At 35.2% G+C, this 17,365-nt stretch overlaps 3 protein-coding genes across 4 annotated transcripts; 2 read left to right on the top strand and 1 right to left on the bottom strand.

Moving 5' to 3' along the window:
- Positions 1–8,466: 8,466 nt before the first annotated feature.
- LOC121760946 (glycine-rich cell wall structural protein 2-like) lies at positions 8,467–9,141 on the top strand. Its single transcript, XM_042156535.1, has one exon. It carries the CDS (start codon positions 8,467–8,469, stop codon positions 9,139–9,141), a length of 675 nt encoding a protein of 224 aa, XP_042012469.1.
- A 1,238-nt stretch (positions 9,142–10,379) lies between these two features.
- Positions 10,380–15,070, bottom strand: LOC121760146 (protein BTR1-like). 2 transcript variants are annotated; one of them, XM_042155763.1, is made up of 9 exons: positions 14,973–15,070; positions 14,721–14,793; positions 13,228–13,466; positions 13,035–13,141; positions 12,162–12,355; positions 11,873–11,949; positions 11,028–11,123; positions 10,890–10,951; positions 10,380–10,803 (listed from the first exon to the last, which is right to left on the bottom strand). In XM_042155763.1, exons 2-9 carry the CDS (start codon positions 14,782–14,784, stop codon positions 10,716–10,718), a joined length of 927 nt encoding a protein of 308 aa, XP_042011697.1. In that variant the 5' UTR covers positions 14,785–14,793; positions 14,973–15,070; the 3' UTR covers positions 10,380–10,715. The 2 variants fall into 2 exon arrangements, with proteins under 2 accessions (XP_042011697.1, XP_042011698.1); XM_042155764.1 differs by having other exon boundaries at positions 14,879–14,988.
- Positions 15,071–16,603: 1,533 nt separating this feature from the next.
- Positions 16,604–17,263, top strand: LOC121762783 (histone H2B.3-like). The gene has a single exon (XM_042158774.1). The coding sequence runs from the start codon at positions 16,668–16,670 to the stop codon at positions 17,106–17,108; it is 441 nt and encodes a 146-aa protein (XP_042014708.1). The 5' UTR covers positions 16,604–16,667; the 3' UTR covers positions 17,109–17,263.
- Positions 17,264–17,365: the final 102 nt, after the last annotated feature.

Here is a 17,365-nt window from a genome sequence, read left to right as displayed (position 1 = left end):
TAACCTAGTCCAGTTTAATTGTATTGGGCTTGTTGCGATATAGCTTCGTGAGTTGGGCTATAGACTATAGTAATAATAAAAAGAAACAATATTTTATTTATTTATTTTTAGATCAATACAATAAAATTGAGTGTATACCTTGTTGTTACTGAGGTTATATTCAAAGTTAATTTACAAAACATATTCAGATTTTGTGAACTTCACTGAAAAAACAAATGTAAAACATCTTATTAATTGATTCGAACATGATAGGCCTAACATAATATTTGAATGACAAAGTATGATTATTAAGGAGATTTCTCCTAGCAGAAGGATTTTTAAATTGGGTATCCTTTTAAAAAAAAATAAAAAAATGGGTATCCAATTCCAATATCAATTTTCCCACCCTACCAAGCAGTACTAATTTTAGTTTGTAAGCAAAAGGTTTAGGGTTCGACTCCACCGTTTCCTTCCATAATCAAACAAAAATAAGTAGTAATATTTGGAATTTTAAAAAATTGTACATCGTTTAGAAGAAAAAAAACGTGTCATGAATTATATATTGCATATCATTAATTAGTATATTTACGAACTACTATGTGTCTATGCATTAACAATAAACAAATACACTTAGACAAATTCATGCGCAATTAGAGATATGATTAAGACATGCCGACACATTGATCGAATAATTGTCAATTTTGACCTTAATTTGGTCCAAACAATGAAATGAACTAATCGAAAACGCGCAATAACAATTTCGATAAATACTACTAACACCTAAATGCTTATAGTATTAATTAATAATGGTGTGACAAAGAATTCCACTATAATTCATCTCAACCTCAAATTTAAAACCGATACATTGGTGGTTGACATTAAAATTACATAATATATACTCTACAATCATTAATTATACAGTGTGATTATTGACAGGTCCAATATTTAAAAATAAAAATGGCAGATTTTCAGTCTTCGGAACAATGTTAAAGGCAAATAATGGGACGAACATGGAAATTTTACATGTAGATAAGGGCTAATTAGTCGTAGGGGTGCCCCCTCCAGTGGAATATATATCGTATGCAGACATAATTTAAAAGGAAAAAAATTGTGATGACTTGAAATCTCGACTATGGTATCATTTGTTATTCTTAAATAATTGTTTTTTTTTTCATTTTCTGCCCAAGAATGATTAACCTTGAAATATATAATCGATTGAGCGGTGGGTGACAACAAAATCATATAATGTGTACACAATATATATCATATTTGTATAATAATATAGAGATGTATGTAGGCATTTACCAACTGTAAAGTGCAAGTAAGCATGGGTAGAGAGAGGAATGTGGCCACACAAATAAAACTTGGAATTGGAGAAGACATTTGTCTCATAGAAGACTTATACCAAAACCCAATACCTTTTTCACTTATGAACAAAAGCATGCTTATGAAAGAAAGCCCCACTAACCTACTCACATTCTAGACAAGGAATTTTGGTTGGTGTGTATGAGAGAGGGAGGGAGTGAGCGGTACAAAATCGGAATCGTGAATTTATCTGTTAGGTCGATTATGGTTCTGTTTTTCTTCGAATTAAGAATTTATTTGTCGTATCGATTATATATGGTTATGTTTTTCTCTGAATCGAGATTCACTTCAGATCCTTAGATTAGATGAGTCCTATATATGATTTTGATTTTGTTTTCCTTAAAAAATCATCGGTTCCGAATCAAAAATTACCATTCTTGAATCAGCTACATTCGACTTCTATGATTTTATTAGTAAAAGACTAGACGCCTCCTATTATTTTTTTTTTCAAATGTGGTTTAATTTATGAAATTAGTATAATTATTTTATACGCATCGGTTGAGGAAAATGATAAGAACACGATATATATATTTTTTGATGGGATAAGAACATGAGATATTAGGTGATAACTCTTTATCGTTTTCAATTCAATAATTAGGTCTAGATGCCGAATAATATTATTGATATTAAATTAATATATATTTTTTGGATATGCTTTTACTTGGCATGCGCCAATTTATACAAAAACATACAAATCATCAAATAATTACAAAAAGTGTATATATGAATAGTTTAGTCCCAATAACTATTGTCATTAATATTTATAATCACATTGGAAAATAATTTAACCATATAATTATTCCTCACTAATAAACATAGATTTTTGGGTACGTAAACACAAAGTCCATGGGTTAATTTTTTATTGGGGGATAATAAAAATGAGGCTTGATTTGGATACGAATAAAAACAAGAAATTGTAAAAAAGTCTTACCACTATCAAAGATAATTCTTAGATTGATGACCATCCACGTTTCTTTACTAGTACGAGGCATTGACCTTTTGAGATAATATTTATTTGACAAAAAATTAATAATGCTAACATATTGCAATTTAATCAGTGAAAATCAACTTATATAATGATTTTATATGTGAACTTAAGTTCGTACATGTCCATCAAGAAATGTCATGTGTCACAATACCAACGCATGATATGAACACATACATTTTATGCGGTTTAAAATTTCTTAAAAGTTCAAGTTTATATATCTTCCAATTGCGATTTGCAATTTGGCAATTTGTGTGGCTTGTGTTGTATGTAGTAAAGCAATAAAACAATATAAGTACGAGATATAAAAGGAAAATAATAGAAAAACTATGAAGTTTGCTTAAATTTGATTGGTCCAGCGTCTTTAAAAATCAGTCGAAAAATTTAGGTTGTTTGGATTCATTCGTAATCATATATGAAGACGACTTGTTAGTGAAAATGTATATAGGAGTATATGTTATGACATCCAAGAAATCATACATGGACGTTACCGGCAATTCGACAAAGAATTAGAAACTATATTTTCTTATGAAGTATAACAGCTAATAAATACAAATTTCATGTTTTAAGGATGAATTTGACCAAATTTTATAACTATTTCCTAAGTACTAGCTAGTACTACTATTTATCCTAAGAAATATGTATATACTTTACAAGTTACCATGAGTAGTCAAAAAAAGCTTCTAGAAATATAAGATTTTCCATTTTATCATTTCTATTTCTTTTTGGTGGGTCATGGATATAAAAATTTAAATATGGTGAAAAATATACTAGTATAAGTGTTGCTTTGGAGTGCTATAGTCAAAATCGGATGTGAAAGAAGTTAAGTGGGAATCCCTTTTGGTTTGTGGGTACAAAATTCAAAATCAAACACTTCACTACGTGCAACCACATGTTACGTGAGGGTTGGATCAGCCCGAATCCGACCCCGACCTCGACCCCGACTTCAAACCTGAATCTGAACTAATTAAACATGTTGATCAAACTCCAAACCTGAATCTGAACCAAACTTAATTTACAATTCATTTATGAAACCACTAACTCGAATTCAATTCAAACCCGAACGTAAATAATAGTAATGAATTAACAAACCAGATTTATGACTCAATTATGGAACAACCAACTAGGATCCCATCTGAACCAGAACTGATTCATGACTCATTTAGGAATGTCACATTTGTTATGAATCAAAGTAACCATTGTATTAAAAGTATTATTACAACTATGAATCTTTCTTATCTATTTGTAAAAGGGAAAAGAAAAAACTTAAGTGGGAGACTTAAGTTTGAAGCATTTCATTGCATTGTTTTTGGCCTCATGGTCAAAAAGTGGGATCAACTACAAAAATTTGCATAAAAATATTGGAGGCCAATATTATTTCAAATTATTTAGGTGAGTGCGTAAACCTAAGATTTCAATCAGATAACACAATAATTTACATGTCACATGTCGAAAATATTCAAAATCAATTTGTATTCTAGGTGTATTAAACATTATGAATTTTGAAAAAAAAAATATATTGATGGTATAAAATATATTTTCACCTAAAATTTAATTTATTATATAAAAATTTGTCAGAGTCTACCACCACCGCACCACCCACCTACGCCACTATCTCATCACACACGTTAATAATTTCCTCAAAATGTCAATAAATAAATAATTAAATTCGATCGAGAGAAGATACTAGAAACCCATGCAACTTTTCGAAAAGTTGAATTTCCCACTCCTATAAATAGGCCTCATGCCTTAACGTAATTCATCATCATTAAAAAACAATTACAAACTCTTACTCACAAGAGCTAAAAAATAAATCATTGTTTCTTACAAATTGTGCTATTTTTTGAATATTTCATAAAAAAAATGGCACGCAATTCCAATGTTTTAGCTGCAGCATTGTTAGTAATGTTGTTTGTGGACATTTCCGTGGGCGCTAGGCTCGGGAAAAGCATTAAGGCCGGCGGCGGCGGCGGTGGCGGAGGCGAGGGAGGCGGAGGTGGTGGTGGGGGAGGCTCGGACCTTGGTTCGGGGTCGGGGTATGGTTCGGGATATGGCTCGGGGAGTGGCTCGGGATATGGAGGCTATGACGACGAGGGGGGTGAGTATTATGGGAATGCCGGCGGCGGAGGCGGCGGTAGTGGCGGCGGCGGCGGAGGGGGTAGTGGAGGAGGAGGTGCTAGTGGTTCCGGGTCGGGATATGGGTCCGGGTATGGGTCGGGGTACGGGTCCGGGTATGGGTCGGGTGGAGGGGGAGGGAAAGGAGGCGGTGGCGGCGGGGGAGGTGGTCAGGGCGGCGGGGGCGGTGGTGGCTCGGCTGGTGGGTCGGGGAGCGGGTCGGGGTACGGGAGCGGGAGTGGGAGTGGTTATGGGAGCGGAGGTGGGAAGAGCGGTGGCGGAGGCGGAGGCGGTGGTGGTGGAGGAGGCGGTGGCGGAGGTGGCGGAGGCGGGGGTGCCTCCGGGAGTGGGTCCGGGTATGGAAGTGGATCCGGGTCTGGATCCGGATCGGGACACAGACGTGGCCGTGGAGGTTAAATAAAAAAATCATTCGTGTCACTTTAGGCAGCTCGAATGCATCTCTATCATTCTCTTTTTCTTCGAAAGGATTCGATGAAAAATGAGATAATGGGGAAAGGGGTTTTTTTTCTTTGCACATAATTGGGGGTATCTGGATTTTAGTATCTCTAGCAATAAAGTTGCATGGTTTTATCATCTTCTTATGTTAGTGATGACCTATGCATATGTATTATCTTTCTCTATTGTAATTTTGTTATTGATGTTATGATATTATTGTACTTGTTTCGAATAGCAATGATATTTCCCTTTTACACGCACAATAAATTCTAATTTCTGAGTTTTTTTGTAATTTTATTTATAAAAAAATCAAGGAATTTGATACATCCTTTAATATTGTATTGCCAATAAAAATATTGAATATATATTAGAATCCGATTGTACAAAAAAAAAAGTGGATATACGTCATTTACAGCATTATCAAAATGTGGAATTAAAATTGTAAAGTTTAAAGTTTATAGTGTACAGACATAGTGATTTTCATGCAATGAATCCTACAACCATTTTTGAAATGTTTAGTAGTACTACTTTCGCTCTATATTAAGTGTCATATTTTGTCATTTTGGTCCGTCCCACAATAAGAGTCACATTTCACTTTTACCATAAATGGTAAGTAGGCTCCACATTCCACCAATCAATTCTACTCATATTATATTATAAAACTAATATATATATATATAAGTGAGACTCATAGTCCAGTAACTTATTCAACTCATTTTTCTTTACATTTCTTAAAATCCGTACCCACACTAAATGTGACACTTAATGTGAGACGGAGTAATAGTTGTTATGACCTTCTCTTCCAATTACTTAGATTGGAGATTCCAAATATCATAGACATAAGGTAAAGGCATAATCATTATAAAACGTTTTGAAAAAATGGCACCAACACACGAAATTGAACTATTGTCCTAAGACCTAAGTCCTAAGCGATATAGCTAAACTTGATTATCAAAATAAATGTTACACTTATTATAAATCAAAATAACATCTTTATTGAATAAAGTTATTGTGAATAAAAGTTTATTGTAGCCGCTGGAAAAAAAAATTATCGGAAAAATTTGAGTAGGAGACTTAAGTTTGATGAATTTCAAATTTAGTCCCTAAAAAAAGAGGATTGCACATTTTAGGTCCCTCAACTTCAAAGAATATCACCATATATCTCTGAATTGTCATTAATCACATTTTAGATTCTTTTTTAAAAAAACATCCATTGTACCACTAAATCACTTGGGGGCATAATTAACTTATATATTCATTATTACTACTTAGAACATTTCCAACCATTTACACTAAACTCAAACATATTTTAGTATAAATATCACATCAAATATGATTTTACTAATTTACTCCAATCATTTACACTAAACTCACACTTAAAAGAATGTTCTCTAATTTATGCCTTTTTTACTTACAAAATTTGAAAAACTTTTAGGTTTTGGTTTAGTGTGAACCTAAAGATAAATATTTTTTTCTCAAAAACCAAATATGGGATTGGTTTTTGAGTACTATTGGAGCTAATCATCTATATTATTTTAGATTTTAGTGTACCATTGGAGATGGTTTTACGCTCACATTAAAGTCTCATTTCTAACTACCACGAGTTTCAAAACAATTACTCCCATTAAAGTCTCATTTCTAAATAAAGAGTATTTGACTTTGTATTAAATGAGATATATATTGGGTCCTACCTTAGTTGGTATGTTATTAATTGTTTGACTTTATTTAATATTTTCACAGTGCTTCCTAGGAGTATGTAATAAGGAGAAAAAGCGATGATATAAAGTTTATTGTCATTTTTATTAAATTTTAAATGAGATTTCTAATGAGGACCTCACTGGCAAAAATCAGACTTTTAATATAGACCGGAGGAAAAAAAAATTAATCTAACGTATCAAATTTATACCATTTTTAAAAATATCTATTTATACATATTGTATATTTCCAGATGTATACATTATATTTAATAATAATAGTAATAATAGTTTCTGTGATTTTTTATCTTACATAAGAATCACATACACAACATTAGTATCTAAAACATTACACTATTTTTAAAAATATTTATTTTCATATTTTTAAATAGTTTTTTACTTATTATCTCATGATGTATGCACATTATATATTTATGTTATGTAAAAACTAAAATATTAATATATTTGAACTTTAAATGTTAAATTTAAATTCTTAGAATACTAATAAAGCTAATTACTACTCCCTCCGTCCCACAAAAATATGCACTCTTTCTTTTTTAGTCCGCCTACAAGAATATGCATTTTCTAATTTTGGAAACTCTTTTCACTCTAATGAGGTGGGGCTCATTCTCCGTTAACAATACTTTAATTACTTTTTCTCTCTACCCCTTTCTTACTTTCTCAATTTTTCATTAAAACTTGTTTTGAATCCAAAGTGCATATTCTTTAGGGACGAGGGAAGTATGTTTTAAGGAGTTTAGGGCAATATGGGAATGGAAGTTGAGAATACCTAGGAATGTGATTAATAATTGTCCAGAGAGTTGTGATGATATTAATTTTCCGAATTCAGGGACTTAAAATGTGATAACTCCATTTTCCAATTACCTAAATTGAAGTTCACTATTCATAAAATTGTTTTTGACTTGTCAAAAAGTGGAATTAACCAAAGAAAGAATTATAATTTCTCACTATTGACGACTAATATTAACTGAAATTGTATTCTACTCCCTCCATCTCTTATAAATAGAAAATTTAAAAACTGACATGAGATTTAATATGAAATTACTAATAAAGTTAGAGAAAAATAGAAAAAATAAGTGATTAACGTATTATTAGTAGAAAATTGTACTACAAAAAAAATCATCAAGGACATTTTTAATGCAATTAAAGACGTTAATTTGTGTTTCTAAATATACCACTAGCGCTTCAAAAAAAGTCTTTATTGTTGGTGTCTCAACTAAAATTAGAGAACGCAAATGGAAGCGTCCTAAAAAAGCAAAAGCATACGCCAATTTATCTTTAATGTAGGAACATTTTCTTTTGCGTTCTAAATTGTTGTTATTTTTAAAAATGTTCAAATGCAAGTAATTGCATCTCAATTTTTGTGTTCTTAAGAAAAATAAGTTTTTTTATAGTGATTGACCTCATCTCATTAGAAGATAAAATTACTAAAACAGAAAGTTGACTAATTTTGATGATTGGCCATTTCAAAAGTTGACTACATTTTGAAAAATGAGAGGGTATTAATCATTATGACATTTTGGCAAAAGACAAAATTTAGATTGATGATATAAATTATTTTTACCGAAAAGTAAATTTTATTATATAACCACCGCACCACCCAACTGCGCCATTTTGTCTCATCCCACACGTTAATAACTTCCTCCAAATCTCAATTAATGATTAAATTCGATGGAAAAGAATATACTAGAAGTCCATGCAAGTTTTCGACCTATAAATAGACCTCATTCTTTAACATAACTCATTCACAAACAACACAAATTAACTCTACTAGAGCTAATTAAAAACACTATTGTTTCTTCAGAGTATTCTTAGTAACAAATTGTGCTTTTTTTTCGAGATATCGAAAAAATGGCACGTAATTCCAGTGTTTTAGCTACGGCATTGTTAGTAATGCTGTTTGTGAACATTGCCATGGGATCTAGGATCGGGAAAAGCATTAAGGCAAGCGGCGGCGGTGGTGGCGGCGGCGGCGGCGGTGGTGGTGTTGGAGGAGGCTCGGGATCTGGTTCGGGTTCGGGGTATGGTTCGGGAGGAGGCTCGGGGAGTGGCTCGGGAGATGAAGATTGTGATGATGGTGATTGGGAACACGTAGATTGTGATGCCGAGGGTGCGTATCTTGCGCCGAGTTCCGGCGGAGGAGGTGGCGGCGGCGGCGGCGGAGGCGGAGGAGGAGGTGCTAGTGCTCCTGCTGCCGCTCCCACTTCAGGGTCAGGATACGGGTACGGGTTGGGATCAGGGTCCGGGTATGGGTCCGGTGGAGGGGGAGCGAAAGCGGGAGGTGGCGGCGGAGGAGGAGGCCAAGGGGGCGGTGGTGGCTCCGGTGGGTCCGGGAGCGGTTCAGGGTACGGGAGCGGGAGTGGGAGTGGCTACGGGAGTGGAGATGGGAAGAGTGGCGGCGGAGGTAGAGGCGGAGGTAGAGGCGGAGGCGGCGGTGGAGGAGGCGGAGGCGGTTCCGGGAGTGGGTCCGGGTATGGAAGTGGATCCGGGTGGGGATCCGGATCCGGGTACGGAAGTCAGGGTTGAATAAAAAAATTCATCGTGTTAACTTAGGCAGCTAGAGCGCATCTCTATTATTTTCTTTTTCTCCTGAATGATTCGTTGAAACATGACTCCCTTTGTCCACCATTAATTGTTAAGAAATTTTAGAACTTAATTTATATCAAAATCAAAATGTGGTACTCTCTTTGTCCACCATTAATTGTTAAGAAATATACTAAAGTCTTATATTTACTCAGAAAACTTTTTTGTTCATATATATTAAGAGTGTTTTCTTTTGATCCATATTTAACAATTTTTTCAAAAATTAATAATTAACCACATTTTATAGTACAAAATTGATTTGTACATTTGCAAAAAAACTTATTTGGTCATACATATTTTAAGTGTGTTAACTTTTTAGTCCTAGAGTAATATATTTCGATTTGTATTTTAACTCATCAAATAGGTCATATTGCAGTTGACAATTAATTTTTGACATAACCATTGAAAAAATTGACCAAAATATACTCCCTCCGCTCTAACTGAGTTAAGTCGTACTCCTATTTCTTTTCGGAACGTCACAACAAAGTTGAGTCATTTCTTTTTTAATAAAAAATAAAACTATCAATCACTCTTACTTTATTTCATAACCTGCTTTTTACTCTCATATCTCCTGCTTTTTTCATCTTTCTTATTTTACCTTACTTTCATTTAATCTATTTAACACTATTTCTTAATCTTTGTACCAAAAAATTTTGACTCAAACTTAGTTTGAATGAAAGTGCATTTTTTAGGACCAAAAGGTAACACTTAATGTGTAGGACCAAATTTTTTTGGCAAATATAAGGGTGTCTCCTTTTAGACTTTAGTCTAAGAAATGTAATGGAAAGTTAGTTAAATTTTTTTTTATAGAATGTAAGTCCTGTTTTAATATTTCATAGAGATTCGAGACATCAAAGACACAAGGTAAATTATTGAATATCTAGAAAGAAAGAAAAAAATGACACCAAAACATGAAATTGAACTATTGTCCTAAATCTTAACAAAAACTGTGATAAGCAAAGTCAAGTTACTCAAGTATAATGGTGAAAAGCAACAAGATGGCAGAAATGCACAAAAAGCGTCAAGTTTAAGCAATCATCAAACAAAATAGATAGAATGGCAGATCACAAATCAGGTGAATTTGTACCTGCTATAAATGTTCGAGGACACGCAAAAAGCAGGAATAGATCACTTAGTGAGCTCGTCGGGTGTAGAATCCACTATTATCCGACACACTTCAATAACAACAACAACAACAACATGGGCATATGGCTAACCTTAATAATCAAATATACAACATGAGAGTAATGGAATTTTACAGCACTAAAGAAACAGAGGGAAAACAAATAAATTTTGCCACAATTTCCTCTTTCATGATCTATAGCCTACAACAGACATTCTCCGACTTATTATATAGTGCAACACAATTGCTTCGAATAAACATACAATCCTAAATTCGCAGTCTCATTATAGCTGATGGCATGAACGAATTTAAGAAGTCACTGAATGATGAACTGGAAAGGTTCACTCAGAATCTAGGAACTTAAAGGTAGGTAGAGTTCAGGACCATTACATGATTATCTCTCAGCAGCAGAAGCAACTTTTGCAGATATCATGGACTCGGCTGCATGAATTGCATTTTCAGACCCGGTGATGGTGACTTTCCTGGATTAAGATGCAGATGTGACATACTTATTAGATACACATTAACAAACATTGAGAAGACATCGAGAAGTTGATCCACTCATTACCTATCTGATGTCCCGGGCATGAAATCACCTCTGTCAGAGATTTTTATCCGGGCTCCAGTAAGCTGCACAGCAAGAAGGAAACAGTTGGCACTCGGAAAAAAAAAGAGAAAAATGGAAAATGAAAACCAGAATGTTAACCTGGGTAATCTCCATCAGGTTCCTTCCTCCACGTCCCACAACTAGTCCAATATGTTCATCTGCGACCCCAATAGTCATCGAAGTACTTCTATCGTCCTGCAGTAACACATTGAATCAGAGAATAAGCCACATAAATGAACCATGAGAAACTTGATCAGGTATGAGAGATTGATACTCAATCCCAAAAGTGAAGAAATGTTGCAACCAATAATAAGAACATTAAGTCGTTAACAACAATTTTATGGTTTAGGAATTAGGATGTACAGGTTGATGTGTAAACAATTCCGAGAAAACACATACTCCCAGTCATCAAAAAATAGACTAGTTTTACCATTTTGGGCCGTTTCCCAAAATTAGACCAAGTCTAAATATGGAAAGTTTAACCAATTGCACACCACTAATAATGTGGACCCCACAATGCACTAACACTACTCTCACTACCTTTTCCCTCTCTCTCTCCCTTACTTTCTCATTTCTCCCTAACTTTACCAATTGCACTTTAAAACCCGTGTCGTTTAGGCATTTACAAGTTTGTCTATTTTTTGAGGACAGAGGTTGTATTTTGTAACCAACATTAACAGAAAAGATGAATTTCCTCAAAGCTCATTACAAGTGCAAAAGAGCATGGTTATAGTCATTTCTAGGAATTAAAGGGTGTAATCACTTAAGTACATCTAAGGCACGACAAAAGTAACCAATAATAATACGCACTAGTAAAATCACTTGGTTGATGAGAAAAAAGGTGGCATTAGATCTGTATGAGCAGTGTGCATGTGCAACCAGAAGCAAATAGCTAGAAAACATGAAAGAAACATTCACCAAACTAATGAAAGCTGTGAGCATACCTTGTTAGGCTGTCTATTGTTCTGATACATCATTCCCGGTCCATTTTGTCCATAGTTCATCGCATTGTACATAAGAGCTGGATAAGTGGGACAAAATAAATAATAAACATAAACTACAGGAAACAGACAACATGGTTTTAAGAAGAAGGAAAATAAATAAATCTCTTTCAAAATTAAAGGTGAAAGAACAAGACACAAAAGAAAGAAGATACCCTTAGTCCCTTAGAAAACTAAACAACTGCCCTTAGAACTAGAAAGAGAAGAAATAAGTTGCAATTAAAAACCAAACCTGCATAAGGAAATGGAGTATTTGCGGACTGCTGATAATATGGGTCTTCCATCAATTTCCATATGATTAGCGCAATCGCCCGCATTTGCTGGGTTAAAGCACCTGCTACAGTTACAATCCGGTCCTGCAAGCCAGGGTAATACATATCTTGGGGAGATATCCTAATGTCAGCTCCAGTTTCTTCAATCAATGATCTGTTCCCAAATTCGGTTAATTTTTTTAAGGAAAAATAATTAAGTTAAAGAAACATGAAAGTGAACAAACATCCAAGAAACAGCCCATTCAAGCAAGTGCATGCAAAGGTATATCAGGCCAGTATAGCAATACATGTTGGAAGTATCACCCATTGACCAATATCAGGTAACATCTGTCTGAGTTCTGAATAAAGAATCAGATGAACATATCCAAAAGCAACAGCATTATTGGCTTTAAATAAACAAGACTCTGTTCATTTAAAGATACCAAAAACCCACCAATTTAATTCACCAACAACAATGGCAAGGATACATAATCAGCAATGCTAGCAAATGTGAGATGATGAATGAAATAGTATATAGGCATGGTAGAGGCATGTGTATACACAAATAAGAATGGCCACTTCTAAACTCATCATGGTCTGAGATTATACATGCATCAGATGCCTTTAAGCTGAGTATGCAAGTAGAAGGTAAAAAAAGGAAACTCCAAAATCCTACCCACCCCACCCCTGTACCTCCCAAAAGAGAAACCAGAGACGACATGAACAAAGAATTGATTGGAATCTTTGAGCTTGACTAGATTCCTGACCACTGCTGACTCCACCATAATATCAAGAGAAGAATAAAAATCACGAGTATTACTATCATGTACATTTAAAACATCGGGTAGGTTTACCTTATGTTGGCACCAGCCTTCCCAATTATTCCACCACATGAGCTATTGGGTACCACCATTCTTATTTTATATTCTGGATCCATTTCAGCTCCATCCTCAGGATAAAACTAACCCAAACAGATAAGAGATCTTCTTACTAACTGTTTAACAATTAACTGGAAATTGCTTGTAAAAGTGCATCAATATCACTAACCTCATCCATCAATCTAGATAGAATAAGCTCAGTTGCCATCAATATGCCATCTACTCCTCCAGAGAGCATGATAATCCTATCAGATGTGCCAGGAAAACACTCATTGTTGCGTGACAACTGGATACGGATTCCAGACTGCGATTTAATCTCATTTATTGTTGAGCCACCTTTTCCAATTATAGCTCCAGCTTCCGCATTTGATAAAAGGAACCTAACATGAGTGGCTTTCTCTTCATTGTCTGCGCAATATGTATAAAAATAGAGACAGAAATTTAGGAAATAGTACGGCCTATAAAATTTCATCCAGGCAGAATCAGAAATTGAATAAACTGGCATCCACAGCATGCACTGGCAAGGAGTGAGAACAACCATGTTTCACTATTTTCATAAACTCAAAGGGGGAAGTAGCAGAAAATGAAGCTCTAGTCTATAACGGAGTCGTTATTAGATGTACTAGTGATCACACTCAGACCAACAGTATAAGATTTGTTTAAAGCTTTATGTTGTTAATAAGAAATAGATGCAATATGTTGTGGATATGGAATTTTGGGAGGTTATTCATGTATGACAAAGAAATTCCATATCCTCTGTCCCTACACGTAGCATTTAATGTGTCAAATGAGAGGACGTCACATCTCAATATTCAAGGATGTAGTGATCTGCCAAACATAAGCTAACCATATGAAGTTTTATACAAGGTTTTCAGTTTCAATGACTATGTCTCCCTCTTCGTAATCAGATTGAACCGGTAAAATGCAGCCCATGAATTCCAAATGGACAGATACTGCTATATAAATCTACTACTTTAACTCTACTCTACAGACTACAATAATATTTACAAATAGAAAGATCTAAGATCTGCAGGCTTTTGAACTCATTCTCAGCCAAAACCATCCAATTTCAATATCAAAATTCCAATGATATAGCATTTCAATCCAACATGTACGAAAATATGATAATTTGACCACGAAGTCTAGGTACAAAATTAAGTACTGTAGTTCGAGTTCATAAACATACCACAACCTACAGCAGAAAATAGAGAAAGATGGAATTCAATCATAAAATTAATACATTCAGGCTGTTGTAAAACATGGAAACGAATGTCTAACCAATCAATATCCTGAACACAAATTACTTGGTAATGAGTTGAAACTGATTAACAGAAAAAGTAACGCTGTACTGCAATCCATTCCATCACGATTTGAGTGTCACTAATACACTTCAAATGTTCATCCACGCCTCCGTAAGATGGTAACACAACAAGCTCAGTATCAAATCAGCTTCAGAAACCGAAGCCGCATACAAACAACCAACAACACTGCCCGATATCTTCAACAACAACAACAAAAACACCTAAAACTAGCTCAGAAGAAGCAAAATCCGAAATAAAATCACAATCTCAGCATCGAAACCAAACCACGGCAAACACAGATCTTCAGTGACAACCACAACAACAGCAATAAATCTTTCGTGTTAAAAAACAATGAAATTACCGGTCGATTTGTGAGGCGGCGACTCAATCTGTTGAGCCTCGGACGGCGGTGCATCGAGCTCCATTCAAATGCTCTGTTAAGCAAATAAAAGTCAGAGGATTCTAAATCTGAACTCTACAGAAACAAATCGAAGTTGAGAGGGGGAACGTGATGCTGACTCTCTGATGCGTGTATAATTTATGGATACAGTGAATATAGAGAGAGAGACGACTTTGTGAGAGAGGGCGTTTAGGTGTAGAGAATGTGCTGTACCTGCGGTGAGCCTTCGCGTGTCTTCTGCGGGTAAGGATTTGAGCCTTCGCGTGTCTTCTGCGGTGACATTTCCTACGGTTTGACCAGTTTGCTACAAAAAGTGTTATACGAACGAGCAAATTATCCTAAATTTTAAAATCTAATTCAAACCAAATTTAAACTTAATTTTGGTTTGAATTTTTTATTCAGATCGAATCAAATTTTTAAAAAACTTGAGATTTCCTGATTGAATATTTAAAACTAACTTTTATGTTGGACAATTATCATGGTATTTCTATTATTTTTTGCTATTGGGATCTAAAATTTTTGAGTTTTTATATGTTTATGCAATTTTAAATTTTATAGTTCAAATTCGATCGAGTTCATTTTCATAAAATTTGAGGACGAAAATCTGAAATTGATATTGTGCAACTTATTGAATTCATTTTTTCAGCCACAATACTCATAAGATCGTCGTCACCAATTCCATTGCTTTATGACCAATGACATTGTTATCGTTCGGTCTGTGAACTATAATAAGTGTTGTGGGGGCAGCCTCGATGATCCTTTCCCTTAGATGTGGTTGTAGATGAACTCATAACAAAGTTATTTGACTAGTTATGTATGATGGTGTGCGATGCATGAATTATTGGTACTATATTGATACCTCATTAAATGTGATCGTAGATGAACTCATAACAAAGTTATTTAACTGGTTCTACATGATGGTGTGCGACGTATGAGTTATTGGTACTATATTGATACCTCGTTAAATGTGATTGTAGATGAACTCATAACAAAGTTATTTAACTGGTTCTATATGATAGTGTGTGATGCATGAATTGTTGGTACTATATCGGTACTTAACTGGTTCTACATGGTAGCATGCGATGCATTAATTGTTGGTACTATATTGATAACCAAATAGTAATTCGCAATTACTTTGTTACAGTAATAATGTTCATACCGGTTGTGAAGAACATGTGGTGTGGTTTATAAAACAAATGAGCTATATTCCTTAACAAGCTTACTTTTTTAGTGCGAATTCTCATATTTGATTTGTAAAACTGATGCTTTTTTTGGGATCCCAAACTATTTAGAGTGGTGGCATGTGTAAGACCGTTGTAATTACGATGATGATTGGGATTTGAATGATGACTTGATAAAGAACTAGCCACCACCAACGAAAACTTGGACTAATAACCTATTAAAGAATCAGGTGTGACCAACGTAAATGTTAACTCTAATAATGGCTAAAAACTTTTGTAATTGTTATACTTAATTCCAAATTATCTAAATCTGTCATTCATTTGAGTTTAAACAAATTTTATACTGGTATAAGCTTATATAGGTTATTAAACACATTTTTCCTTAACCAAAGATGTCAACTATACTTAAATACATCTCCAGCCATGTTGAATCACAGCCGTTGATGAATCCTCCAATCAACGGTCCATCACCACAATCCGCAACCTCGAAATCCCACCAATAACAATAAAGCCAAATTTTATTCCAAAGTACCGTTACTAGCAACAATCTACACCGTCCAAACACTCCACCCATCAACGCCTCCAATCACGATCCGCGCCCATACCAATCCACCAATCAAACACCACCATCTCCCAACTATATAAAATCTTCTCCTCTTCCAACATTTCACCACAACCAAAAATTCAATTTTCCCCCAAATCAAAACAACTTCACAGCACGCAAACGATGGCACCAAAGGCAGAGAAGAAGCCAGCTGAGAAGAAGCCCGCCGCCGAGAAAGCCCCCGCGGCGGAGAAGGCTCCGGCCGAGAAGAAGCCGAAGGCGGGGAAGAAGCTGCCGAAGGACGCCGCCGCCGGCGGAGACAAGAAGAAGAAGAGGAACAAGAAGAGCGTGGAGACCTACAAGATCTACATCTTCAAGGTGCTGAAGCAGGTCCACCCCGACATCGGGATCTCCAGCAAGGCGATGGGGATCATGAACAGCTTCATCAACGACATCTTCGAGAAGCTCGCGCAGGAGGCGGCGAGGCTAGCTCGCTACAACAAGAAACCGACGATCACGTCCCGGGAGATCCAGACCGCGGTGAGATTGGTGCTTCCCGGTGAATTGGCGAAGCACGCGGTGTCGGAGGGGACAAAGGCGGTGACGAAGTTCACGAGCTCTTGAATTAGTTGAAATTAGGGCTTTTGGTTGAATTGGGGATTTTCTGTGCTAATTAGGGTTTTAAGATAGTTTTAATTTCGATTGTATGTTTCTGCTGTCTTCTCTCCGGTTGTTGCTCTCTCCAAATAGTGAATATATGAAATGTTACATTTTCCGAATGTTTTCTCTCTATTTAAAATATTTGTTAAAAATTATTATTGCTGTAAATCATACTTGGATTTAGAGCAACTGGCATTTTGTTTTCTTGACAAGCTTAATTT

The sequence above is a fragment of the Salvia splendens genome, chromosome 13 (genome assembly GCF_004379255.2).
Source record: "Salvia splendens isolate huo1 chromosome 13, SspV2, whole genome shotgun sequence".
In the NCBI taxonomy this organism is placed as follows: Eukaryota; Viridiplantae; Streptophyta; class Magnoliopsida; order Lamiales; family Lamiaceae; genus Salvia; species Salvia splendens.
Note: the sequence above shows the minus strand (reverse complement) of the source record. Positions and strands in the feature narration are given on the sequence as shown.

Coding starts and splice junctions, on each gene's coding strand:
- LOC121760146 (XM_042155763.1), bottom strand. CDS start 14,784: ATGGAGCTCGATGCACCGCCGTCCGAGGCTCAACAGATTGAGTCGCCG. Junction 13,467..14,720: donor GCCGCCTCACAAATCGACCG/GTAATTTCATTG, acceptor CATATTGCGCAG/ACAATGAAGAGAAAGCCACT. Junction 11,950..12,161: donor TACTCCATTTCCTTATGCAG/GTTTGGTTTTTA, acceptor CCACTTATCCAG/CTCTTATGTACAATGCGATG.
- LOC121760946 (XM_042156535.1), top strand. CDS start 8,467: ATGGCACGTAATTCCAGTGTTTTAGCTACGGCATTGTTAGTAATGCTG.
- LOC121762783 (XM_042158774.1), top strand. CDS start 16,668: ATGGCACCAAAGGCAGAGAAGAAGCCAGCTGAGAAGAAGCCCGCCGCC.